The 27,721-nt window shown below is 37.6% G+C and overlaps 2 protein-coding genes across 3 annotated transcripts; both read right to left on the bottom strand.

The window, feature by feature from the left end:
* Positions 1–362: 362 nt before the first annotated feature.
* Positions 363–21,478, bottom strand: LOC123872986 (putative ATP-dependent RNA helicase DHX57). Of its 2 annotated transcripts, XM_045917621.1 has the most exons (19): positions 21,297–21,478; positions 20,391–20,547; positions 19,632–19,780; positions 18,308–19,277; positions 17,107–17,316; positions 16,210–16,489; positions 15,392–15,493; positions 14,669–14,853; positions 14,102–14,256; positions 12,990–13,172; positions 7,966–8,216; positions 7,391–7,638; positions 7,016–7,090; positions 6,111–6,123; positions 5,451–5,644; positions 2,802–2,876; positions 1,961–2,207; positions 1,357–1,445; positions 363–852 (listed from the first exon to the last, which is right to left on the bottom strand). In XM_045917621.1, exons 1-19 carry the CDS (start codon positions 21,362–21,364, stop codon positions 709–711), a joined length of 3,795 nt encoding a protein of 1,264 aa, XP_045773577.1. In that variant the 5' UTR covers positions 21,365–21,478; the 3' UTR covers positions 363–708. The 2 variants fall into 2 exon arrangements, with proteins under 2 accessions (XP_045773577.1, XP_045773576.1); XM_045917620.1 differs by lacking the exon at positions 5,451–5,644 and having other exon boundaries at positions 5,917–6,123.
* Positions 9,267–11,965, bottom strand: LOC123872987. Its single transcript, XM_045917622.1, has 2 exons — positions 11,896–11,965; positions 9,267–11,683 (listed from the first exon to the last, which is right to left on the bottom strand). Exon 2 carries the CDS (start codon positions 11,670–11,672, stop codon positions 9,405–9,407), a length of 2,268 nt encoding a protein of 755 aa, XP_045773578.1. The 5' UTR covers positions 11,673–11,683; positions 11,896–11,965; the 3' UTR covers positions 9,267–9,404.
* Positions 21,479–27,721: the final 6,243 nt, after the last annotated feature.

Raw genomic sequence — 27,721 nt, 5'->3', positions numbered from 1 at the left:
AAAATAATTTTTAACTGTTTCTTGCTAAACATGAACTTCCGCAAAGTAACGCCTGATTCTATCCAATATAGCTTGACATTTGTCTATTGACATAATATTATGAAACTAACGGTTATCTAACCTTCTTTTCTACAAGAAAACTAGAAAAGAGCTGATAACTCTTAAACGGCTGAACCAATTTTTTTAGATTATAGCTAAGAACACTCTCGATCAAGCCACCTTTCAAACAAAAAAAACTAAATTAAAATCGGTTCATTCGTTTAGGCGCTACGATGCCACAGACAGATACACAGATACACAGACACACAGATACACAGATACACACGTCAAACTTATAACACCCCTCTTTTTGGGTTGGGGGTTAAAAAATGTAATGTGAATTCCGTTTCAAGGGCGGGACGTACCAGACCGAGATTCGTGTTGTGTGAACAATGTGAATCAACGTTTGGTGTTCACACAACACAATTGTATAATTATACAATACAATCGTACAATTGTACAATAGTACGTAATAACGTATTTTTTTTTGTAAATTAATAAAGTAATGATCTTAAGCTTATGTTGTTAACATGTCAATAACGGATATAAGATCACGTCTTATGGGTCGAAATATCGATAACTCAAAATCACCATAGTAATCGTTTATAATAATAATATAGTAGTACAATAAATTATTATTCATACAGGATTATTCTATGTCACTAAAGATTAATCTTTAGATATAATTTGGACGATTGTCTTGATGATTTTGTTTCCTTTCTCATAATGCAGCAGGTCCAACGAGGGATCTTTAATCTTCTCTTCTAGAAGATTGATGAGTTCCACACGAATCGTCTTTAGCATTTCGGCAACCTGAAATGAACATAAACTAAATGTAAGTTTCTTATTCCATTACAGGTTAGCCCTTGACTGCGATCTCACCTAGCGGTAAGTGATGATGCAGTCTAAGATGGTAAATGGCTAACTTGGAAGGGATGAGACGGTTTTTTATTCGTCGGTTTCTACACAGTATCGAACCGAAACGCTAAATTACTTGGCGTGGGCGTTAAGACGAGTTTGCGTCACCAACCAAACACAAACATATTTTCAAAAACATTCAAAACAAAAAAACATTTTTGTCTATGTCATTTGTATGGGATTACGTAACAGAGAGAGCACTATACTAATTTCTTTCCGTGGATAGAGTATATGCCTCCGCTATCCGTCCGTCTGTCTGTCAGCGGGCTGTTTCTCATGAACCATGAATGAATGGGCTAGAGAGTAGAGAGTTGAAACTGTACAGATACGCCGTAGCGTATCCCGTATTCCCGTATGACAACAACGACTATTTCATGCTGTAGAATCTATTAAACTCACTTCATGCTTTTCAACTTGGAACATAATCCATCCGTCTTCCAAGGAAACGATAAATGTGCCATTATGAAGCTCCACAGCTAACGTACAACCTGGAAAGATTCGTGTTTTAAATATTTTGGGTCTAGATAATATCACTGTAATACACTAGATATACTAGATGGGTCTGGTGTTATCAATTTCACTTAGACAAAATATAGTATAAAATCTTTTTCATTGGTCTTTTGAGATAATATTCTCGAACATACATATTACATACATGCGGATTGAGTGCGTAACCTCCTTTTTAACCGACTTCCAAAAAACGACGAGGTTCTCAATTCGTCGGAATCTTTTTTTTTTTTTAGAGTCCGGTATAGTGTAAAAACCTGTCTTATGTATTGAAATAAAATAAAAACCTCTCACACTACCAAGGGTTACTGGTAGAGATCTCTTTAAAGAGACAAGTGCGTCCCTGACCACTTTTTCTTTATTTTTTCTTTACTGTTACAACTATCTGGTACAAATAAATAAAAATAAATAAAAACTAATGTAAAAGAAAGGGTTCACTATTTCACCCCATGGTGTTTTCCATTCAAAATCTAAACAAAACCATGGACAAACTCACCAGAAAACAAAACCAACGGCAACTGAGGCACCATAGAGCACTCCCGTATAAAAACCCTCGACGTTTTCACCTTCTCTTGGTACACTAGATATGGGCTCGCGAAGTATCCTATGGTGGAGTTAACAGAGGAGGGGTGGAGGGCTACGTAGCCGTCCGATTTGGTCTTGAACTTCAGCTCGTCTGGTGTCGGCTGGCGAGGTATGGCGCCACTTGCTTGCATGTGAAACGCTTTTTCTGGGGTTAGCACCTAAAAAATATTTTTAGTTCAATAATAATTTAGAATGATGCCTATGTTGAAAATAAATTACATACACAGATACTTTAGTAATTATCAAATGCAGGGTTTTCCAAAATTCGTATAATCAACGTTCACTGTTAGTTTCAAGCTTGCTTTAAGGGGCAAGCGACGGGTCTGCCCGCGAAATTCAAATTTTACTTGGTTTTTCGCAATTTGTAAACTAATGCGACAACGTAGGCTTGTGGCACTTTAATTCCGAAAAAGGCAGTATCATCCTCACAGGTTTATATAAAAATCTTTACTTGAAAGGGTCCAGCTTAAGAAGTCAGTTCTAGTATCGACTAGTTTGCGAGTTAGTCGATACTAGAACTAAGTAACTTCTAATAGAATTTCGCGGGCAGACCCGTCGCTTCCACCTTAAAGTAGTACGGAGAATTGCGCGTCGAATGTTTATGACGTCACATGTATGTATTTCATACAAGATTCCATGTTATTAAGCGAGCGATTTGACGTTTGATAGAAAGTCCCTGATTTGACTAGTAGCCATAATCCCAATTGTAGTAGCGACAAGTTGTAAAGAAGTGTTGAATTTTTGATATTTACCTTCACGACATTAGGATATAACGCAGCGCACAGAATCGCAGCCAACAATTTGTCATTATTTCCATTGCAGTTCAACTGTAACAAGAATTTATAATACATAAAATTAAACTACTAACATAATATTTATTTAACTATATAAAATTATAAAATAAAAACTGCGTGAAATCAGGCATCGGGGGACGTCCGACAGAAATGAGACTTCTACGCAAACACTTACTTCGTCCCCAATCAAAGAAGCAACGGAATCCTTCCTCATCTTCCTCTTCAGAGCGGGCATGTCAGACCAGAAACCGAAGGAAGCCAGCAAGCCGGGCAGCTGGAGCTTGATATCGGCGAGCATCATAAGCGTCTTGTGTGAGAGGAAATGCTCGTTGGAGAACACTAGCGCCACGTGCGTGTTTGAATTTAGTGTTTTAGTGTAGTGTTAGTACTAAAATATTTAGTGTAGTGTTAGTACTTTAGTGTTTAGTGTAGTGTTAGTACTTTAATGTTTAGTATAGTGTTAGTACTTTTGTGTTTAGTGTAGTGTAGTACTTAAACAATCATAGTATTGGCAAATGGTGCTACATGGTACATATCCAAGTTTAGTTTGCGCTTGCTTCGGCCCCATAACCACTCTTTAGACGAATCTGACGACCTTTAAACTTACTCTCTGAGCTTGGTATCGGTGCGCTTGATTCGTCCCTCGCACCGCAACTCGAATGACACCTCTGAGGCCTCTAGTGCGTAAGGAAGTAAGAACTTACTTCATCCCCAGTCAATGAAGCAACGGAATCCTTCCTCATCTTCCTCCTCAGAGCGGGCATGTCGGGCACGAAGCCGATGGAAGCCAGCAAGCCGAGCAGCTGATGCTTGATATCGGCGAGCATCATAAGCGTCTTGTGTGAGAGGAAATGCTCGTTGGCGAACACTAGCGCCACGTGCGTGCTTGAATTTAGTGTTTAGTGTAGTGTTAGTACTGAAGTGTTTAGTGTAGTGTTAGTACTTTAGTGTTTAGTGTAGTGTAGTACTTAAACAATCATAGTATTGGCAAATGGTGCTACATGGTACATATCCAAGTTTAGTTTGCGCTTGCTTCGGCCCCATAACCACTCTTTAGACGAATCTGACGACCTTTAAACTTACTCTCTGAGCTTGGTATCGGTGCGCTTGATTCGTCCCTCGCACCGCAACTCGAATGACACCTCTGAGGCCTCTAGTACGTAAGGAAGTAAGAACTTACTTCATCCCCAGTCAAAGAAGCAACGGAATCCTTCCTCATCTTCCTCCTCAGAGCGGGCATGTCGGGCACGAAGCCGATGGAAGCCAGCAAGCCGAGCAGCTGATGCTTGATATCGGCGAGCATCATAAGCGTCTTGTGTGAGAGGAAATGCTCGTTGGCGAACACTAGCGCCACGTGCGTGCTTGAATTTAGTGTTTAGTGTAGTGTTAGTACTGAAGTGTTTAGTGTAGTGTTAGTACTTTAGTGTTTAGTGTAGTGTAGTACTTAAACAATCATAGTATTGGCAAATGGTGCTACATGGTACATATCCAAGTTTAGTTTGCGCTTGCTTCGGCCCCATAACCACTCTTTAGACGAATCTGACGACCTTTAAACTTACTCTCTGAGCTTGGTATCGGTGCGCTTGATTCGTCCCTCGCACCGCAACTCGAATGACACCTCTGAGGCCTCTAGTACGTAAGGAAGTAAGAACTTACTTCATCCCCAGTCAATGAAGCAACGGAATCCTTCCTCATCTTCCTCCTCAGAGCGGGCATGTCGGGCACGAAGCCGATGGAAGCCAGCAAGCCGAGCAGCTGATGCTTGATATCGGCGAGCATCATAAGCGTCTTGTGTGAGAGGAAATGCTCGTTGGCGAACACTAGCGCCACGTGCGTGCTTGAATTTAGTGTTTAGTGTAGTGTTAGTACTGAAGTGTTTAGTGTAGTGTTAGTACTTTAGTGTTTAGTGTAGTGTAGTACTTAAACAATCATAGTATTGGCAATAATGCTACATGGTACATATCCAAGTTTAGTTTGCGCTTGCTTCGGCCCCATAACCACTCTTTAGACGAATCTGACGACCTTTAAACTTACTCTCTGAGCTTGGTATCGGTGCGCTTGATTCGTCCCTCGCACCGCAACTCGAATGACACCTCTGAGGCCTCTAGTACGTAAGGAAGTAAGAACTTACTTCATCCCCAGTCAATGAAGCAACGGAATCCTTCCTCATCTTCCTCCTCAGAGCGGGCATGTCGGGCACGAAGCCGATGGAAGCCTGCAAGCCGAGCAGCTGATGCTTGATATCGGCGAGCATCATAAGCGTCTTGTGTGAGAGGAAATGCTCGTTGGCGAACACTAGCGCCACGTGCGTGCTTGAATTTAGTGTTTAGTGTAGTGTTAGTACTGAAGTGTTTAGTGTAGTGTTAGTACTTTAGTGTTTAGTGTAGTGTAGTACTTAAACAATCATAGTATTGGCAAATGGTGCTACATGGTACATATCCAAGTTTAGTTTGCGCTTGCTTCGGCCCCATAACCACTCTTTAGACGAATCTGACGACCTTTAAACTTACTCTCTGAGCTTGGTATCGGTGCGCTTGATTCGTTCCTCGCACCGCAACTCGAATGACACCTCTGAGGCCTCTAGTACGTAAGGAAGTAAGAACTTACTTCATCCCCAGTCAATGAAGCAACGGAATCCTTCCTCATCTTCCTCCTCAGAGCGGGCATGTCGGGTACGAAGCCGATGGAAGCCAGCAAGCCGAGCAGCTGGTGCTTGATATCGGCGAGCATCATGAGCGTATTGTGTGAGAGGAAGTGCTCGTTGGAGAACACTAGCGCCGCGTGCGTGCTTGACTTTAGTGTTTTTAGTGTAGTGTTTAGTGTAGTGTTAGTACTTTTGTGTTTAGTGCAGTGTTAGTACTTAAACAATCATAGTATTTAGCAAATGGTGCTACATGGTACATACCCAAGATTAGTTTGCGCTTGCTTCGGCCCCATAACCACTCTTTAGACGAATCTGACGACATTTAAACTTACTCTCTGAGTTTGGTATCGGTGCGCTTGATTCGTCCCTCGCACCGCAACTTGAATGACACCTCGAAGTCCTCTAGTACGTAAGGAAGTAAGAACTTACTTCATCCCCAGTCAATGAAGCAACGGAATCCTTCCTCATCTTCCTCCTCAGAGCGGGCATGTCGGGTACGAAGCCGATGGAAGCCAGCAAGCCGAGCAGCTGGTGCTTGATATCGGCGAGCATCATGAGCGTCTTGTGCGAAAGGAAGTGCTCGTTGGAGAACACTAGCGCCGCGTGTGTGCTTGACTTTAGCGCTTGCTGCCATCTCTGGAAGAAAGCATTTAAAATAGAACATTATTAATGACTAGCTGATGCCCGCGACTTCGTTCGCATGGATGTAGGTTTTTTAAAAATCCCATGGGAACTCTTTGATTTTCCGGGATAAAAAGTAGCCTAGGTGCTAATCCGGGTATAATCTATCTCCATTATAAATTTCAGCCCAATCCGTCCAGTAGTTTTTGCGTAAAAGAGTAACAAACATACACACACACACATGCACACAAACTTTCAGCTTTATAATATTAGTATATAGTGTGATTCGTCATGAACTAAGATGTCGCGCTCTGTGAGTTCGGATCTACGACAAATTAAATGTCAGTGTTAAATCTATCAACTACAGATCCTTCACTATACTTGTATAACCTGTCCCCCTGACGTTATATTGGCACCATTGCAAATCATAAAATCATACGGCAGGGGACAAGTTATTATTTATAGTAATCGGCCTGTAACAGGACTGTTATTGACTAATTACAAACTAATGTCTAAACGCACGTTTAGTATCTACTAATAGCAGCTTGTATGAAATAGTGAAGTCGGCAATGTTTTGCAATTTTATACTTTCATTACAAATAGGTATTTCGAATCTCGTTTTAACAGAGCAAAGTCAAAGTCTATAGATCTGAGCTATAGAGCCAATATAGTGAGTTTTCATTTATGAAATACCTATATTCTTTTTTTGGTACGAGTAATGAGTATGTATGGGATGTCAAAGTTTATTTTTGTGTCTGGTATATTTGGTCAAAGAATTGATCGCGGACTCCAGAATTAGTGGGATAGATGGGATTAGTGGAATGTTTACTTGAAAGACAAAGTTGTGGTTGCTGAATCACGACCATAACTTTCTCTATTTTTTAATTTTATTATCCTTCTAACTTACCCTATAAGCTCTTAACGTAGTCAACTGATCACTATTCGAACAAGCGAATTCTCTCCTTTTTGCGTCAGCCTCTGTCTGTGAAATAACAAATTCTTTTGCAAAAAATCAAGCAGAAAATGAAATTATGAGAAAAAAATATTTTGTCAACATTAAAACACAATGACCTTATATCAGTAAATCGTGTAAAAGAAAATATAAACCGAAAAAAATCCGCTATATTGAAATTATGTGACGTGACTCACTTTATAGGATAAACTGTAAAGTGAAGGTAAAAGGATTTTAAACGGAATATTTCAGAAACAGGTATTTGGCAAAAAAAAAACTATTTTAGTAAAGGTAATTTGTAAAAAAAATGGGTTGCACGAAGTAACTTACCTTTTTCCCAAAAGGCGCGACAAAAGGGCTTTTGTGGCTCAAAAAAGCCGCCATAGTTAAAGCCGAGTCCACACAGCAGAATATAGCGCCGAATAGCATCAGCTTCCCTATCCTCACGTCCACTGGTAGCGCCGCCAAGTGCTTCCCGAGCGCAGTGAGGACAAAAGATTTGTCTAAAGCACCCACGTCTTGCAAGCGGGTTAATGCACCGTCTATGTTGGATTTGAGGGGAGGTTCTATCGTTTTACCTGTAAAGATGGGTGGATTATAAACATATAATACATTTAAAGTTTATATTTTAACTAGATGATGCTCGTGACTTCGTCCGCGTGGATTTAGGTTTGTCGAAATCCCGTGGGAACTCTCTGATTTTCCGGGATAAAAAGTAGCCTATGTGCTAATCCTGGATATTATCTATCTCCATTCCAAATTTCAGCTAAATCCGTCCAGTAGTTTTTGCGTGAAAGAGTAACAAACATACACACACACACACATACACACAAACTTTCGCCTTTATAATATTATTAGTGTGAAGTGTGATAGTGTGACTATCGATAAAGATGACGTATTCTTACCTAATACTTCATGTACGTTCATGTTCTGAAATAGCGGCAGAATCTTCAGCTTCAATAACAGTTGTTCCAATGGCACTCTATGTATCTCCGGTACGGGTTGTTCCGCAAAGTGATGGGTGTATCGATGGGATGTGAACAGATGTATGCAGACCCCGGGCATGACCCTACCGGCGCGGCCTCTACGTTGCTTCGCGTTGGCTCGCGACACCCACACTAGGTCTAAGGATTCCATGTTGCGGTTGGAATCGAACCTGAAATGATATTTTGGAATTCAATCAATCAGCCTGTTTGCGTCCACTGCTGGACGCAAACAACAACTGCTGGACTGCAGTCTGCCCCCGATAATTAAAAAGACGTATCTAACAAAAAGTAAAAACGGAGAAATAAATGTTTTAACGAATGGAACGGGAAATCGTTTGATGTCTTCGAGTGAATTAAAATATTTACATACTGGAAGTTGAAAATAATGCCCACTAATAATAGGCTTTAACTTGGTTTAGTAATAATATGAGTTTATTAAATTATTATAATAAAAATAATGAAAAAACAGATTCATCTTAGCATAAAAAATGAAGAAAAATATTACATACTTAATTGAATAGACGTAAATGGTTAGATGCGTCCTTTAAATTTCAAACGCTTTTGGCTGTACTTTTCTTCTAAGTACTTAGTTTATCTATCTAGTATATGGTTGTAACAGAAATGGGCGCATATAGGTATATCCGCCTTTTTTCTTAAGAATTAGAAAGTATATAGATAACCGTTGGCTTAGATAAAATGTTTTAAAATTATTTAATAATCCTTTTATTTAACGTAGTAAGTATATCTGAAATAGTACAGTAGGTTACTTTATAAGCCATAGCCATTAGGATATGACTTTAATAAATTATTATTATTTGTAAATAAAACACTATTTGTTAAAGTCAAGTATTTATTTTAAAATCTTTTGACCCACATAAACAAAAATACTATCCATGGCACAGTAAATTATAATTAAAATCAGAACTATGTAATTATTAACCTGAGCAAAGTTTTGCTTAATCAGTCTTATTATATAGATATAGATCTGTTATAATTATCTCTTATATCTTTATTATAACAAACCGTCTTAAAAAAGTAACATTCTTTGGCTAATAATCATATAATAAGTAAGTCGTTTTCAAAAGTAATTAACAAACGATATTATGTTAATTATGTGACTAAAATATCAAAGTGAAAAACATTTATATAATCAATATCAAAAAATTAAAAACAAACATCAGTCTTAACTGCCTCTAGATTCTCTTAAAATGTAAGATCACAGACAATTATCAATCCTTGGACAAATCTTAAAAATAAGTACAAAAATAACTTTTTTGGAAAAATATTGTCTTACCTAAAAAATCTTAACAGATAGCAAGTAAGTAGTAAAGAAAAAGAGCTGTCGTTGCTTTGTGTACCTATTTGTCAACATCTTCCTCATATTCGTTAATCAAATCGACAGAGTTATCATTCACTGGTAAATTTCGCCAAAACGCCCTTCGGTTCTCTGGCATAAGAGAAAGTAACTGATCGATTATATCAGATTTTCGCTTTTTATTAACTCCTCTGAATTGAGTTTTTATTGCTGGTCTTGGAATGCCAATTTTAATATTTTTCACTCTCAAGAAGTCCAGTTCTCTTTCAATGCCATCAAAATCAGTTCTGAATGCTATTGTATTAATTTCCCTTCGAAAAGTTACTTCGCACATGTTACTCAGATATACTCTTGGTGTCATATTTTGAAGTTTGTATGAAGAAGAGCAATCTTCAAATTTACAAAAGTCGCTCACGACCATTTTCTTTACAGTAATTTTACGATGAGTATCTGAAACCGCGTGATGGAAGTCTTCAAAGTCATATATTCTTTTCTTCTTTTTGAGTGACAACTCTACCTGATGATGGAATTCATCCGCTGACATGTATGTGTGTCCTACTTCCAAATATTTCAGAGTGATAGTTTCCAAATTTACATCACTCGAGTTAATCAGATACAATAAATAGGAAAAAAGACCCCAGTTTTTGTTTTGAGCGGCACAGTTGTCAAGCCACAATGTTATGTGCTTGACGTCACGATATTGCAAAAAAAAAGCTCGGAAACAGCTTATGATGTCGTCTTTTTTCCTGCCAGCAATAGCTTCATGCCAGATACAAGCAAATGTGTCCCTCGCGCCTCGAAATTTCTTGTCTCCAAGAGGTACGAAACTCTCATTAAACAATATCAATCTTGGGCAAAATATAGCAACCTTGAATTCATCTAGACGAGGGCACATTATAACCTTTTCTAGGTCTACTGAGTAATACATAGTGTCACTGGTTTGGTCTTGCATACTCATTTGACGAGATTTATCTTCATCGTATTTCTGTCGTGCTACAATGTATCTTCTGTGATGCAATTCGTATTCCTTACATCCGGTGCAATTTCGATGTCGGATCTCCTTAAAATCAGGGTTATGTAGTTTATATTTTTCGCATATTTCGCACTCCTCGTTGCCTAGTTTTGCGAAAGAGATATTAAGTTCTTTAATAACTCGTCGGTAGTGATCGTAAGATACACAATCTTCGGGAGCGGACTGCTCAGTTATACCCATTTTATCACAAAAGTCTTTGTACATATCACGAATATTTAGTTCTGATGGTAAATATTTTCGATTGGGTGCATGTACTCTTCTGTAGTGTGATACAGCAGGATGAAAAGAATTAATGTGATCAATGATGGGCTTGTTATCGATCTTTTTAGGGTTGGGATTACAGCCTCGCATATCCGTTATTTCTTGTACTTGCGCTTGTTTTAAAGCGTTTCGCAGAACCTTGTCGTTTTTTTTCTCAAATCCAAGGGTCGTCAAAAAAAAAATCTTGCACACCGTTACTTTCTCATTATTTTCATTCAACATAAAATATGTAATAGTTTTTCCTCGGTTAATTACTTTTGAGTTAGGATTTTTTTTTGTTCGCCTGGCCGGTATAGTTTGAGATGTGTTGTTAATTATGTATATGTACTGTTCTCTCCAGGTGAAATTACGAAACTGCTTATTTATAATACCTCGCTGGATTTCAGATATATTTGAAGAACACTTTTTTTTACATTCTTCGCCACAACCTGGTTTAACGCAATACTTGGTATTAGTCTTTAACTCTTTCTTAGCTCTAGTACGCTCTCGCAATGAAGTATCGTAATGTTTGCGTTTACGTACACTTCCTTTCTTGGTAAGTTGGATTACATTTTCAGAAGCCTGGTCAGTCTGATTTTCGGGCTCAAAATCTTCTCGTTCAGGTGATTCGGATACGCGAATGTTGTTTTGTTGTGAGTTCTCTATGAAATCAATATCTGAATCAGAGTCGATAACACTAATTTTGTTTTTTGTTTGTGGTGGAATGTAATCTTTATCGAAAACTGAATCATCAGAGTCAAAGTCACTTGCTGTTGAACTGCTGCAGCTGCTGCTGATAGTAGCTGCAGTGGTGGTATTATCGCAGACTTTATCCGGAAGAACACTGTCAGATGTAGAGACGTGGTTAATTTCTTCACCTCTCTTCTCTTCATGGCTTATTTGGTAAGGGTGTTGGTCGATAATTAAGGGATACCGTGAAATTAGCTCTGTATTTTCTACAGCAGTACTATTTGTGCTTTCCGTACTTGTGGAAGCTAAAGCTTTAGTAAGTAACTCAAAGCATCGACCTTTTTTCATTTTAGTTTTACCTGTAACAACAGTTAATAGTGTGAGAATGCACTAAAAAAGCGTTATAAAGCACGTTAAGTGTTTGCAAGCGATATAACGTACACGAAACTTTACTTTTATTAAACGAAAATTAAATATGATCACAAAAAACACACACAATTCAATAAGATTAACTCAATAAAAGCTTTTTTGCACACATAAACAACACACTTTTCAAATAAAATATACTTACTTTGTTACGACGAATCACGCTGCGAAAAATTGCGACTGCGACACGTCATACTCCAACAACCTAATCGGGCGCAACTGACAGAAACTAGTCAGGTGCCGTACTAAACATTCCCCGCCCGACCCCCCGCTTGATTCACAATTCTAGGAAAAAAGGACGTTTCTGCACACTTGCGCCTTTTCCATTAAGTATTATATTGTATTTTTTTATTCAAAGTAAAGTATTGAGACGCAAAAGGCAAATGCGCCTATGCTAAAATAATTTTACGAAGAAAATAGGGCGCAAGTGGTCAGATGTGGCCTTTATTTGTTAATGTGAAACCAGATTTTTATTAGCGCGTTAGACGCAAATGCTCATTTGCGTCTTATTAACTTCCACTTAGAAATAGGGACAAATATGCGCCCTTTATATTACTGAACTTAAAAAAAAAACTATAAAGTATGAGGACATTATCTACATAAATGCGACTTTTTAATTAAGTTTCACGTAAATACGTCTTTTCATCTTCAATCGGGTGTAAAAAAATGAACAGAAACGCCTTATTTTGTATTGCTAAAACCGCACTGGAGGAAGTTAGAAAAATATTAAAAATACATGCAGATGCGCCTTTTTTTTCTGATTCTGGCAATGTATATAACTCAAATCTGGAAAAAATGTTAGATACGTCTTTTTAATTATCGGGGGCAGTGCTGCCTTCCCAAGATCCCGCCGCTACACAATATCCTCTGTCTTCCTCATCCACCCCCTTCCCACTTTCTTCTTAAGGTCGTCAGTCCAATGGGTTGGAGGTCGTCCCACACTGCGCTTGCTGATACCGAGGTCTCGCGGTCGTGATTTTGGAGTTAATACACTTTAATTCCAGTGTAATGGGTAGTGGTAAACCAACAAAAGGTACGGTGAAGGAAAACGTCGTCGTGAGGAAACCTGCATGCCTGAGAGTTTCCATGTACTCAAAGGTGTATGAATTCTGCCAATCCGCATTGGGCCAGCGTGGCGGACTAAACCCTTCTCACTCTGGGAAGATACCCGTGCTCAGTAGTAGGCCGGCAATGGGTTGATCATGTCATGTCAAAATTTTAATATCGCGATTTACTAACCTTTTCTCCTTCATCCGTCCGCAGTCAACAACAAAAACGCAGTCGTCTATAGTAACCGAAGTCTCCGCTATGTTGGTTGAAAGCACAATCTTCCTCGCCCCGGGCCGAGGTTTCTTAAACACCCGCGCCTGTTCTTCGCTTGACAGTGTTGAGTGGAGCGGCACTAATACGTATTTACCTGTACTGAAATATAAGCAATTTGGCTCTCCATATTCATATTCATAATTATACATTATACGTCAATCACAAATCACATTATTTTTTTTTAAATAATAACATGTCATAATAAATTTTCTTAAAAATATACAATAAATTAAATAATTAATATACAATTTAGTCTAGGATCTTCCCATGTAGAAATTCATTGTAACTATAGAAAGACTCCTCGACAAGCCAGCTCTTCATTTTTCTTTTAAAATTTAATTTTGATGTCGATGGGGGATCCGATTATAAACTTCTAAATTGAATGAGTACACCTCGAACCCAAATGTATCGCAATCCAAAGCCAAGGAAAGATTTTTTTGGATAGTTTGAAGTAAATTATTATTTAGGGCCTCTTATTAGTTTTACTTTTAATATATAAAATTGTTATTTTCTATTAAATTTCTAGCTGATGCCCGCGACTTCGTCCGCGTGGAGTTACGCTTTTCGAAATCCTGCGGGAATTCTTTGATTTTTCGGAATAAGAAGTTAAACCAAAGTATAATCTATCTCCATTCTAAATTTCAGCCAAATCTGTCCAATAGTTTTTGCGTGATTGAGTAACAAACATCCAAACATCCACACTTTCAGATTAGTTATATATTAGGAAGTAAGATTAGGAATTAGGATTAGTGTTTAGAGCTTTGCAATCTGTCTCAAACTCAAATAAATAATAACTAATCACAAACGAAACTATGTTCTCGAATTAAATTTCGACTATTTTTGATAACACAGGTTCTCCAATAGAGTACAGAAAACATAGGTTCCTTTGTAATTGATTGATCGATTGACGACTCTCAAAATTGTTAACACCCACTGAGTTTCTGTCTTTGTCATTTTTATGGGATTGCGTAACAGAGAGAGCCCTATACTAAAAGGGTATAATAATGTGTTATTGGTATAAGACTTACTTTGGACTAAACGTGTGACTTTCAGCCAGTTGGTCGTGCAAGGACATAATCTCTCCGATGCCGGGCAGGAAAATCAAAATGGCGCCCTCTCGCGGCCACGAGTGATCGCCTTCCACTATGTACGTTAGAACATGTTCTACGAGGTCTAGATTTATCTGAAAATCATTTTCAGTCAAACAAAACCAAATAGTAAAAAAAAGCAAGCGTATTTCTTTTTCATTTTGTTTCAGTATGGGGGTTGGGATTCTTTAGCCATATCAGATATTATTTGCACACCAGTTGTTCAACTTGTACATTACAGGAAGGTGCATAATTGGTCAAGTCTTAAATTATTCTATACTAGTTGATGCCCGCGACTCCGTTCGCGTGGATATAGGTTTTTAGTCCCGTGGGAAATCTTTGATTTTCCGGGATAAAAGTAGCCTATGTTGTTAATCCAGGGTATCTACCTCCATTTCAAATTTCAGTCAAATCCAATTTTTGCGTTAAAGAGTAACAAACACACACACATATTGAAAGAATGCAAAAAAAACGGTTTTTTAAACATTCTAAATACTCATTTTTTACCTTTTCAGTGTCCATGAGATACAAATTCTTGCACGCTAATTTGCTACAGTTTGGATACCGTGCGACCATTTGCGATATTGAGAGGTTTTCGTCACGTATCGACGCCTTAGGCGGTTCCGTTGCTTCCGATTTGACGTCACATGTTTCGAACTCAGTTTCGAAGTCTATCCTCTTCTCTCTATCACCTGAGATACAAACAAGAAAGATATATGATACCCAAACAAAATGAAATAAAAAAAAAAAAATTACTGTACATAACAAATATACTAACTGTAGGATTAGTACTAACTAGTTTTCTCTCAACAGCGTTGATGGATTTCAGCATCGAAAAAAATAAAGTAAAATGGGCCCAGATTGCCTTATTCATTTACAACAAGCGCCTCTAGCGAAAACGTTACGAAATAAAAACTATGCCAGTAAAAAATTGATACTTTAAATCAAATGCCAAAGGATGTAGATCCATTTAATTCTGACGTCGTTCTTTTTTGATGCTCGAAATCAATCAACGTTGTCGAGTTGTGCATACCCTGTACTAACCCTACTTAAAAAGAATACAAAATTTGTGTAATTAGGTTATTTAAGAAAATCCAGTGTTTTCTTTTGAATTTTCATAAGGAAGGAGAATAAATAAGTACTATCACAATTAACATTATAAAGTACAAACATTGAAAAGGTTACTTAATCAGGATTTTGGTCAACTTTTTCTTATTAAACAGACTTTACCTTTCTTAACTTTTCGCGCGTATGGACCATTTTCTTCTAAAACATAATTTGTAATGTCCATAACGTCATCCAAAAACAGTTGTTCCACTGGAAAAGTTCGACCTAAAAAAGTTTTATAGTTTAGTTTACCTTTCCAAAGAAAATCGGTCAAGTACGAGTAGGATTCAAACACGAAGGGAGCCATCATACAAGAAATCTCAAACCAGTGTAATAACTTTTTTTTCTCCAACAGCAGTACAACACTGCAAGTTAATGACGGACAGCGCCATCATGATGTGATTTAGTAAACTAATTATTTGGTTGAGAACACAATTTTTTTTGTGGTGTAAATGTAACCTTCCACAAATTCACAGTTTTTGGATTCCTTTTCTTGTGCTATAGACATTGCTTCCTGCCAAATTTCATGATTCTAGATCAATGGGAAGTACGCTATAGGTTTTGATTCTCCTGAATTGACAGACACGACAGACAATGAAGTGTTCCTATAAGGGGTCCTTTTTTCCTTTTGAGGTATGGATACGAAACCTTAACAACGATTTCTGGCGAAACCGTAAGCAATTTCACCGTCACCACTTTTTTCTACGCACATGCAAACTGTGGAATCAACTCTCTTCGGCAATGTTTCCACTAAATTATAATATGGGGTTGCTCAAGGGGCGGATCAACCAATTCCTTAAAGGTCGGCAACGCGTTGACGGTTTCTTTGGTGCTGCTAATGTTATTGGGCGGCGGTTATCACTTAACATCAGGTGACCCGCCTGTTCGTTTGCTCGCTATTTAAAAAAATGACAATTAATTGTCAAAAAGTGATAGTATACCTGGTATTTCAATAACTGGAACCTTGTTAAAGTAACCCGAGAACAAATCGGCGTTCATTGTCGCACTCATAAGCACAATAGTTAAGTCCTTCCGTACTTTGATAAGGTCCTTCAGTATGAGTAGAAGAAAATCGCTCTCTTCAGACCTTTCGTGAACTTCGTCGACTAATATATGAGTGATAGATTGTAACTGTGGATCGTATTCTAATCTTCGCAGTAAAATGCCGGTGGTGCAGAAGGTTAGTCTTGTTTTAGAAGAAACTTTGCTTTCTAATCTGATCTGAAAATTAAAGCAGAAATTCTTTGAAGACATCCTGGACATGTCACCAATATTTACTTCAGAAAAATAAAAAAGTTAATTTAAATTGCAAAATCTGTATCAAGCAGACAAACAAACAGACTGTCAAGAAAGTGAGTTAATAAAAACGTGTTAAAAAGACCATCTTGAACTTGAAAATGGACGTCATCTTCGTAATCAGTAGATACCCCAAAAAACCGCGAAAATGACACCGAATTTTCAAAAACTAAACAAAGACACGCCAATTACCTTTTTGAAAATGGAATGGAAATGTCATTTTCGTAATCAGAACTATTTCGAAAATGACATCTATGGATTTATGGATGGGAATGATATGTCGTTTTTATTCAAGAGTATTAAAGATGAACCTGATTTTCGTAGTCAGCACCCCGAAAATCTTCGAAAATCATCAATTTCTATTTCTTAAATTCACTTGAAAGCCGTAATTTAAACTTCGCGACATTGTAAAGTCGTGAATAAAAGAATTGCACTTCATGAAACTAAATTACCTGATCCGAGAAATCTCGAAAATTTCTCCAATTAATTTGAAACCCAACTTTTAAACCTTGTGACACTCCAAATACATAAAACAAAATTACCTGATAGCCGACAATCTGCCCTGTCCTCTCAACCCGTTCCTCAGCCACTCTGTCGGCTACCCCAATAGCGGATATCCTCCTGGGCTGAGTACACACTATGTCCACGTGCTCGCGCCCTCCGTGGCTGTAGCTGTCGAGCCAGTCGTCCAGAATGTACTGCGGCACTTGCGTACTCTTGCCGCAACCCGTCTCCCCGCTTATTACTATTACCTGACAATTAAACAAAACTATGAGCCTCAATAGCTCAACCGGTAAAGGAGTGGACTGAAAACCGAAAGGTCGACGGTTCAAACCCCGCCCGTTGCACTATTGTCGTAGAGGAAAGGGGAATATTAGTCATTTAACATGGCTAGTATTCTTATTTAAAAAAAAGAAAAAAAAAAGAAAACTATTTTTGAACGACAAAACATTCTGTTATAAAAAAATCGGTCATTTCCACGACAGGCAAACTAGAAACCGTAATTGGCTCGCAAATCCTACGCTCCGCCTCAGGAAAGTGGGAAAGTCATTTGTGGGAATGAGTGAAATATTTTATAATACAATTCCAGTCAGTTTTAGACTTGCCTTTACACAATTTTAAAAAGTTTATTAAAAGTATGCTCCTGAAAAAAGCATATTATACAATAGAACATTATGTAAATGACAATAGAAGCATGGATTTGACTCGTTCCAGCAATACGCAGGGCTGCAATTGCTTGTATAGTACAGTAAGGCATATTATTGTAAATTGAACACTTGAAAACAGCAACCGCCGAGTTTCTTGCTAGTTCTTCTCGGTAGGAACGGCTTTCCGAACCAGAGGTAGATTATTTTGACGATTCAAAAGCACTTGTGAAAGTTTAATTGAATAAAAATATTTTAATTGGAATTGAATTGAATATGAAGTGTTGTAGGACACCCGATAGAAGCTAAGCTACTCTTGCATTGTCTCGCTCACTCATATGGGCAAATGAGAGATCGAGAGAATATTCTCTCTATTGCACTCTATGTCACTTAGTTGTATGGCCCACTAGAACCCATAAGCAAAGTCATTTAACGAAAAATAAAAATACGAGAGTCTAATTTATCATCACAAAAATACTGTCACCATATTATTGATTGCAACAAATGTTCAGTGATAGTAGCTATCTCTCCCCTTGTTGTATTCTTCATTTACACAAACCATTTTAATTCTTAGACATAACTTAATTCTTAGACTCACCTGTGATTTATCCATTGCATCTAAAATTTCTTTCCGTTTTTTCCATGCTGGTAACTTTTTCCTGCTAGACAACATTTTATGATACTTATTATTATCGCGTTTGTCTAACCACCATCTAACTATTTCACTGTTTTCTTTCAATATTGTATTAAAATTAATATTTGATCTATCTTTGGTTTCCCCTTTCTTATAATGAGAAGGGTGTGTTACCTTCTTTGAATTCGAATTTTCTATTAGCTGAGGGAATAATGCTTCAAACGGTTCTGGGAATTTTCTAGTATCAAACTTTATAAAATTTAATATATCTTCTTCGTTGTTCAATAATTCTACTAGTGTGTAAATACTTGGTACACCGTCTTGGGCTAATATTTTGGCTTCGTCATATAATCTAGCGGTTATTCGCAAACATGTTAGCTCTGGTATCAAACTGGAACTATGCTGTGGTTTAAAAAATAGTACTGGAGGTTCGTAAGGATATAAAGAGTTTTCTGGAAACATTATTTCTAATTCATAAGAAACTTTTTCACTATCTGTATAAGCAATTTCTTTCCGTTTATTTTCTGCTTCTGTTTCGTGTGAAAATTTGCATTTAGCACCAAATCTGCAAGAACCTCGTAAAAAGAGTTTGCACGCTTCTTTCTTTTTCGTTTTGAAATTCGTATTTTTGTCTTCTCTTTTCTTTGGAACCTGGGCATCTGTACTTTTATAAACATTTGTTAAATAATCCAGATCAAGGTTCACAGTCCATATATTTGCATCATTCGCTTTAAAACTGTTTTCGTAAATCGATTCCAATACTGCTTTTTCGTCCATTCTCATTTCCAGTAATTCTGTTTTAGAAGGGATATTTTCAGGTTTTTCTTGTTGAGTAACATTGAAATATTTCATAAATAGGATTTCTAGTGCACTATCAACATTTTCTGCTGCATTTTCTAAGGCTTCCGCACAATGTGGCTTGTGAAAGCAATATCTGAAATAAGAACACAGTAAAATTGATGATGGGTATCACTGTACACTTTTTGACGGTCAGTTGTTCATTTTGACAAATAAATTGACATAATGGTGATAAAATATACTAAACTTAAAACTAAATCTATGAGTATCATAAAACACAAGTTATATTAACATTTAGAGGTTTATTTGAGCTTTGAGTTTAGTTAACCACTGAATCATCACCATACCTATTGCAGTAGTCTAGTGATGTTGCAGTTGAAGAAGGAATTAACAAGGATCAAGGTTCAACAACATGGTATGTCATAACCATAAAGGGCCAATTTTTAATAGATATCAAAAATGTTTTGCAAATACAAAAAATGTTACCTACTTTGCTAATTTTGACAATGCAAACTCTCGCAACCTCGTTTCAGAGGATTTTATGTCTGGTTTGGGTGTGAGTGAGTAATCACACCCTCCTCTAACCACTAGATTGCCTCTTTCCATCCAGAAACGATTTCCCAGGTTTGAACCTTTGTCCTAAAATTAGACACAAAAATAATAGATAGTTACATGTTTGCATGTATGTAAAAGTCGAAAGACCTTTACGTTTAGCTTTTGACAATAGCGACCACAGGTCATAGGTTGTGGTTCACAAGTTTCATTTCCAAAAATATTTAGTGACAAAACAATTTTTGTATGACAATATAGCTTGCTTATTTTCGTCAACTAAACTATAATCTAGAATTTTGAGTATGTATAAAATAGACACCTACTAAGAGAGAGTTTTCTAAAATTATTATCAAGTGAAGCCAGGGTAGGTCAGCTAGTTATTAAGAAATAGAAATATTTTTTATACAGATATAAAAGCAGTCACCAACCAAACCATAATATAAAATACTAGAGGCTGCCCATGACAATCTGCATGTATTTAGGTGTTTAAAATGTCTCTGTACGAATGATTTTCCAAAAAACAAAAAAAAGTAGCTTAAATGTCTATTTCTTGGATACAAGAAATCTGTGTACATTTCATCAAAATTGGTTAAGCGAATAGGCCATGAAAAAGTAACAGACAGATACAATTTAACATTTAAAATATTAATATGAAAAATTATGGTTTAGACTCAGCTCCTTCAAATAGTGAACATACCTTGTAGCTGCTACTACTTTCCAGTTTAAAATCTTGGCCGTGGATAAATCTAAGCGTGTCCAATACAAGTTTCTGTGAGTCGGGATTGAGACGAATGGTTTGCATCTCCACTTTGAGAGATGGATGACTCTCTTCTTCTTGCTCATCTTTATGTTTCCTATATTGAATAATTCATACTATTTACTTAGCGTTACTAGCTGTGATAGCCTATTGGTTAGAACGTCCGCCTCCTAATCGGCGGTCGGGGGTTCGTTCCCGGGCACGCACCACTAACTTTTCAGTTATGTGCGTTTTAAGCTATTAAGTATCACTAGCTTTAACGGTGAAGGAAAACATTGTGCGGAAACCTGCATGCCTGAGAGTTCTCCATGTACTCAAAGGTGTGTGAAGTCTTCCAATCCGCATTGGGCCAGCGTGTCAGACTATGCCTAAACCCTTCTCATTCTGCGAGGAGATACTCAGATACTCAGTAGTGGGGGCATTATGTGATAGATTTCCTCTCTCTCTGCATCATATTTTTCATTACTGAGGGTTGTCTTGTCATTCAAGAACAATTCAAGAGCAGTAAGGCACTGGGAGGTTGAAAAATATAGCGAAATTAACGTGTGGGGGCCATTTTGATGGATATCAGCTCTTCTAGTCCATGTCGCCTCTCAGATAAATTATTTATTGTATACCTACGTGAACTGCAAGTTCTAACTGCAAAAATGTCCTTGAAATGTCTAATGATTCATAGTTACCTACTTACCTCTAGGAAATAGCAAATATGTATCTAATCTATTTAAACGTATGCATGTAAAAGAACACAATATAGGTCCTTAAAACTTGTAAAATAGTTTAGAAACCTTTCAAGATTCTAAGAAAAATTGTGCAATTTCTAAATCAAAATATTGTCTTTTAATTTACCTCACTCGGGCGTCTACTGGTACTCGTAGAAAGGTGTCTTCGGCCAGTTGTCTACTGTTGTAATCCATGGCGCTAAATTATAAATTCCAGTTATAAATTTATAAAATTGAAAAATATGGGAAAAATCGCACGGGAGAGACCGAAGACGTGCACATCGAATGTCAATGTCAATGAATGTCAAAGTCAAACGCAAATATCGTTGTCAATGTCAATTCCACAGACCTTTAACGGGTTTAGGCTTGGGCTACATGATGTCCGGTTGCTACCCGGTCGGGTTACTATTCCATTTGATTAATCAATAAACTCATATCACGGTTGATTGGTTTATTAAACCATATAATCGCGAGCACGAATTTGATAAAACTTGCGATCCCTAGGTTTAATTGGATTTTTGACGTACGAATCGAGCCATAACACAACCGGAATAAACCCGAAACGTGCCCGAAACGATGTGTCCCTGGCCGTATTGGCATTGTTACTTATTAGTTATTTGGTCATAGACACCTAACTCTATCGGAAGTTTCAATTTTCGACTTTAGAAAAGAAAACCGGAAGCGGAAGCGATAAAAAAATTGCTTTTTGTGAAATGGAGCTTTCCATCGTAGTTATTACGATATTAGGCTCTGTTTCCGTAGCTTTCATTAAAAAATGATCTCCCTACTGAGCTACTGAGTAGTTTAGGTTTAAGTAAGTAGAAAGGAATGGGTTAGGTAAGAAATAAAAATAAGTACAGACCTAGGGTACCCACCTATCTACTTGAAAACTGAATATCAGCATCAAAGTGCGATTGGGATGGTAAGTGCTTAATAGAAATGCCGAACAGCTATCTTCCTACTTTGGCAGGAAGTTAATGCACTTCGTCGTAAAACTGGCCGTGGCAATAAACAGCATAATCTCGTCCAAAGCCCAAATGACTAGATAAGCCGAAAAACCTTAATCATAATCCTGAAAACCGGCTACACGCGGTGAAACTACATTTAGAATTCCGTATCCTTATGATCTTTAAGTAGGTATCTACAGTAGGTATATATGTGCATTACATAATAATAATTATGTAAGCTAATGGTAGGTACCTACTAATCTTTAGTCCATACTAATATTATTAATGCGAAAGTGTCTCTGTCTGTCTGTCTGTCTGTCTATCTGTCTGTCTGTCTGTCTATCTGTCTGTCTGTCTGTCTGTCTGCTACGTTTTCACGGCCCAACCGCTGAACCGATTTTGATGAAATTTGGTACAGACATGGACTACATCCCGGGGAAGGACATAGGTTACTTTTTATCCCGGAAAATCAAAGAGTTCCTGCGGGATTTAAAAAACCGAAATCCAGGCGGGCGAAGCCGCGGGCATCCTCTAGTTTTCGATAAAACGTATTCTAAGATACAGTAAGCCGTCTTATCCATGTGCCTCTCCGTTACCGAAAATCAGTAGGTACCTAGTCAGTTTTCAACTCCTTGCAACGCCTTGGGAAAATAAATAATTTCATTTCATTTCATTTCATTGCCCATGGCTGGTCTTATTACAGTCCACTCTCGTAACTAGGTTACGTAGCCATGACTTCTTATTTCGTCCCTTCATGTTATCCGTCAACCTAAATTATTGTACCTATCGATAATGCAAGGGTACTACCTACTTTGTTAAGTTTCCTAGATATTAGATTTCCTAGATCGTAGGTTAGTAAAATAATATCTGAGGCTGGCTGAGACCTAATTATAAATTTTGAAACAGTCTTAAGGAAGCAAAACATTATTATTTGCATCGAATGAATGTCCTTATTTCTTCCATTGGAGCTAAATTGAGGTGTATGTCATAAATTACCTTGAAAAGATTTATTGAGAATTGAGATTCAATATGCATCTTCGTAAATCGTGATCACGCGAAAATTGCATTACGTGAAAAAACTGCCTATCAGAAAATTCAGAAACTCTGATCTGCAAGGAACTTAATTATTATTATCGACTCTCCCGGCAACTTGGCAGGAAAAATACTTCATTATCAGTCGGTTCCTACCTGCCATAGGATTCAGAATAAGTTAAGTAAGTAGGTACCTACTTAAAGATGGTACCATTCGAGGTACGGTCAAAGGCCGTAAGTCGCTTAGCACCTTAATGATATCACCGCTTAGTAAACGGTCAAGTGCGAGTCGGGTTCGCACACGAAGGGTTCCTTACCATCATACATTCGTTTACATCATTTTTAGGGTCCCGTTGGCACCCTTTGGGTACGAGACCCTAAAAATATGTAATAATAATAGATACTTGTAACCTGGTATTGCAACAATAATAGGCGTACCAACTCTGTAGACTAGTTAGCCTAGTAAGCCAATAAAAAAGCGAATTTTTGCCCATCCTATTTAAGCCATTGTAATGCTAAGTTAAAGCATTTGTATCTATTTGATGAAAAGACAGAATATAAAGAGGTCACGCACGGACGTCGGCAGTTTAACGATTTCAATAACAAATTAAATCTGTTTAAGTAATTTGATTCAGAATAAGTAAATTATAGTCCCCTTTAGAAGCCTAAATTGAATTTCAGATAGGTAATCCTACCGTGTTAAAGGAAATATTTTTATTTTTATTTTATTCGAATACTTAAGTTAGCCATTGACTAAGTTTAGAATTGAACCAGTGGTTAATTATTTTGATGATTCAAAAGCACAAGTAAAAGTTTATTTGAATAAAAATCTATTCTATTCTATTCATCTATGGGATGTGAACTTTCATCTATCCTAAGTCACGCGTTTCTTCCTCTTAATCGTGCACATCATGATGATCTGAAAAAAATGAACCTTTTTAAATATACCTACGTAATGCTAGGAGTTTTTGCAGTTGATTCACATTTTGTTTGTTAAACAGTAAAACACGTATAACCTTCGAATTAACCAGGCATGCGAATGACGTCTAATATAAGGCTTTCACGTTAATTCCTTAATCTTGAGCCTCGTTTCAGTGGAGATTAGGAAGGTTTGTAAATATTTGTGACACGTGGTCCAAAGTGACGAACGAACGCATAAGGCCTCTTTCACACGGGAAGATTGCAACGCAACTTAAGCTGCCTAGCGACGTGAATTGCCGACCGCAACGCATATTCCTTACAACTTCAGCACTGAGTACATAAAACTCAAACTGCACGACTCAAGTTGTAACGATTTCTGTCATGATTTTAGACTTATTTCGTGTTTTAACTGTTTGTGTGTTTTTAGACTTATTTAGTGTTTGTTGTTATTTCGTGTTTTGTGTTGTGTGTGTGTGTGTGTTGTGTGTTTGGTTTTCGTGTTTCGTGTTTTACTTTATATTGTAGACTAGCAGATGCCCGCAACTTCGCCCGCGTGGATTTAGGTTTCTAAAAATCCCGTGGGAAATTTTGATTTCCCAGGACAAAAGTAGCCTATCCGTAAAAGCCCGTCCCCGGTATGCAACGTGTTTCTGTACCATGTAAAAACATTTAAACACATGATTCTTTAAAATCCCAAGCGATCACCAGGATTTAGGAATGCAATTCCTTACAGCATCAGGGTTGAGGAGTTGGGTCCTCGAGGTCAACGACAAAGTCTTTACTTGGTATGGCTACCTTCAATATCAATCAATTTTTAACCGACAGTTTCTAAATCCCATCAGTTTTTGTGGTCAAGTCCCCTGCAGCATCACGACTGAGGAGTTGGAATCCAAATTTCTTACGAAACAATGTCGCAAAGTTCCTCTATCGATTAAAAAAAAATTTACGCAAATCAGTTCAAAAATCTCGGAATTTCAGTGTACATAGGTAGAAAAACACAACTACCTTTTTGAAAGTCGGTTAAAAAAGTAGCCTATGTTACTCCCTGGTCAATCCTCTCCTGTGTCTTGTCTGTGAAATCCCGTCAAAATCGGTTCAGCCGTTCCGAAGATTAGCCCGTTCAAATAGACAGACAGACAAAAATTTTAAAAACGTGTGATTCAGTTATGGTATATCGTTCAAATAACCATATGAGCTTAATATGAGGTAGTTATTTCGAAATTACAGAGAGACACCCTATTGCACCCGCGGCATTGACTTCGAGTGACATATTTACGGAATATTCATTGACCTCTAGCGTCAGTCAGATGTTTTATTGGCCATATATTATGAAGTTTTAAAAAACACAGGATTTTATATATTTTTTCATGGTATCTTGTCAGTAATCATCAGTACTATCACCTGTCTTCGTTTTTGCTAGCGTTCTGGTTACATCTTGTATTCAGTATTATCTATGGCGTACTTATCTCTATAAGCTAATCCGTGCAATTTTGACGCACCATTTGGTGGATAAAAATTTGATGGTCGCTTAAATGACTCGCTCGTTCTGGTTATTAAGGCATTAGCGAGTCAATTGCGTATAGACAACATAAAGGACAACTTATTGTATTACCTATGGCGTACTTATCTCTATAAGCTAATCCGTGCAATTTTGAAGCAACATTTGGTGGACAAAAATTTGATGATCGCTTAAATGACTCGCTCGTTCTGGTTATTAAGGCATTAGCGAGTCAATAGAGTATAGACAACAATAAAGGACAACTTTCACTCTAAGACGTTGGTTTTTCCCGTTTTTCTGGCCAAATGAGAAAAAGCATCACTAAATAAATTATATTGGCAACTTGTAATCAGTGAACTGTACACGGACATTGTGGCACGACCTTGACATTCGTAAACTTTAATAGGGTGAGACTTTTTTTATATGCAACAGGAAGACAAGATGACCCATTTGTGAACGGTCGAAATTATAAATCATCATCATCAACATCAACCCATCGCCGTTTTTAGGGTTCCGTACCTCAAAAGGAAAAATGGAACCCTTATAGGATCACTTTGTTGTCTGTCTGTCTGTCCGTCTGTCGTGTCTGTCAAGAAAACCTATAGGTTCCTAACCTACCAACCTAACTAATCCTAACCTACTTTCCGTTGACCTAGATTCAGTTAGGTAAGTCTTATAGCACAAGTAAAGGAAAACATCCGAAAACCGTGAATTTGTGGTTATATCACACAAAAAAAAATGTGTTCACAAAATCACGTAGGCATATATAGATGGCGCAGACCCTTATTAACTTGCAGAGTTCTACATAAAGAAGGTATATCTTGTACGATGGTACAGAACCCTTCGCATGCGTGTCTGACTCGCACTTAACCGGTTTTATCTACTGAACGGGTCTCAGAATGGCATTATTTTAAAGAAAAAAATATATTTTCAGGGTATCTCCAGAAAATGAAAAGCGTGAGTCGACCATTAGTTACGCGGTTGCGGAGTCAGTCAGTACAGTAGGTACCTAATTATTTTTCCTTTCCCGGTTTCGGTAGAAAAATCATAATTTCCGGATTCGTTAAGTAACAAATCAAAAAGTTCTCCCTTTTGAAAGGGAAGAAGCAGAAAATCGAAAATTAAATTTCTCTATAGCATTTCTTGAATTTGAGTAACCAAACTAGATAAAAATATGGACGTAATACCGGAACATACTGTTATAATGTCGAACACAGAATGATTTATGCCTCAGGTTACCCCTAGTAGGTACCTACCTACTAGTACTACTTATACGCGGACATTAGGTTCGAACCCTGACACCTTTTGTTTAGATCGTAGAAAAACACTACCTATCCTTGTGAATAATTTGAATTCTTTTACCCGCATGTTGTCGAAGCGCGTTTTATGAATTATGATACTGGCTTATGTATGTTTTGTGTATGACTCGTTGATTTTAAGGGTCTAGAGTCTGATAAACATATGGACTGCAAGCGAATTGCAATTTTTTTTTTTTAATTAAGAATATTAGCCATGCTAATCATAACTAATACTCCCTTTTCCCCTCCAATTTAGCGTAAAGCTTGTGCCAGGAGTGGGTACGAAAATAGTGCAACGGGTGGGGTTCGAACTGCCGACCTTTCGGAAGTCAGTCCACTCCTCAACCGTTGAGCTATCGAGGCTCTATTGTAGCAGGGATACAATTTTATTGCAGTTGAGACAACTGCTTCGTAACTACCGTCCGAGAACGCAGTCTCGCTGCAGTCGGCGTGCAGTTCTAGCACGGACATTCAATGTGAACTGCAATACGCGACAGGTTGAGATGGCAATCGGAGTATGAGGCGGGAGGACGCCCCGCACATCCGCACGGCACCTGCGCTCACCCACAGCGGGTGGTAGCAGTAATGTGGTGTCAATGTGGTTATTTTATTATATATCAAAATAATGAGACAGATTTTCGATGAAAGCTATAAGTCTAGCTAGTCGGCTACATCTTGAACAATTTCAACAAATTAACATGAAACAATATTAAACTAAGTATACACATAAACCTTTCTCTGGAATCACACTATTCTATTGATGAAAACTGCATTAAAATCCGTTCCTAAGCGTACAGACGGACAGACGGCGGGAAGCGACTTTGTTTTATACTATGTGCTATGTAGAGATCCGTTT

The sequence above is a fragment of the Maniola jurtina genome, chromosome 16, assembly GCF_905333055.1.
Source record: "Maniola jurtina chromosome 16, ilManJurt1.1, whole genome shotgun sequence".
Lineage (NCBI taxonomy): Eukaryota > Metazoa > Arthropoda > Insecta > Lepidoptera > Nymphalidae > Maniola > Maniola jurtina.
The sequence above is the reverse complement of the archived record's forward strand: the minus strand, read 5'-3'. Positions and strand labels throughout refer to the sequence as shown.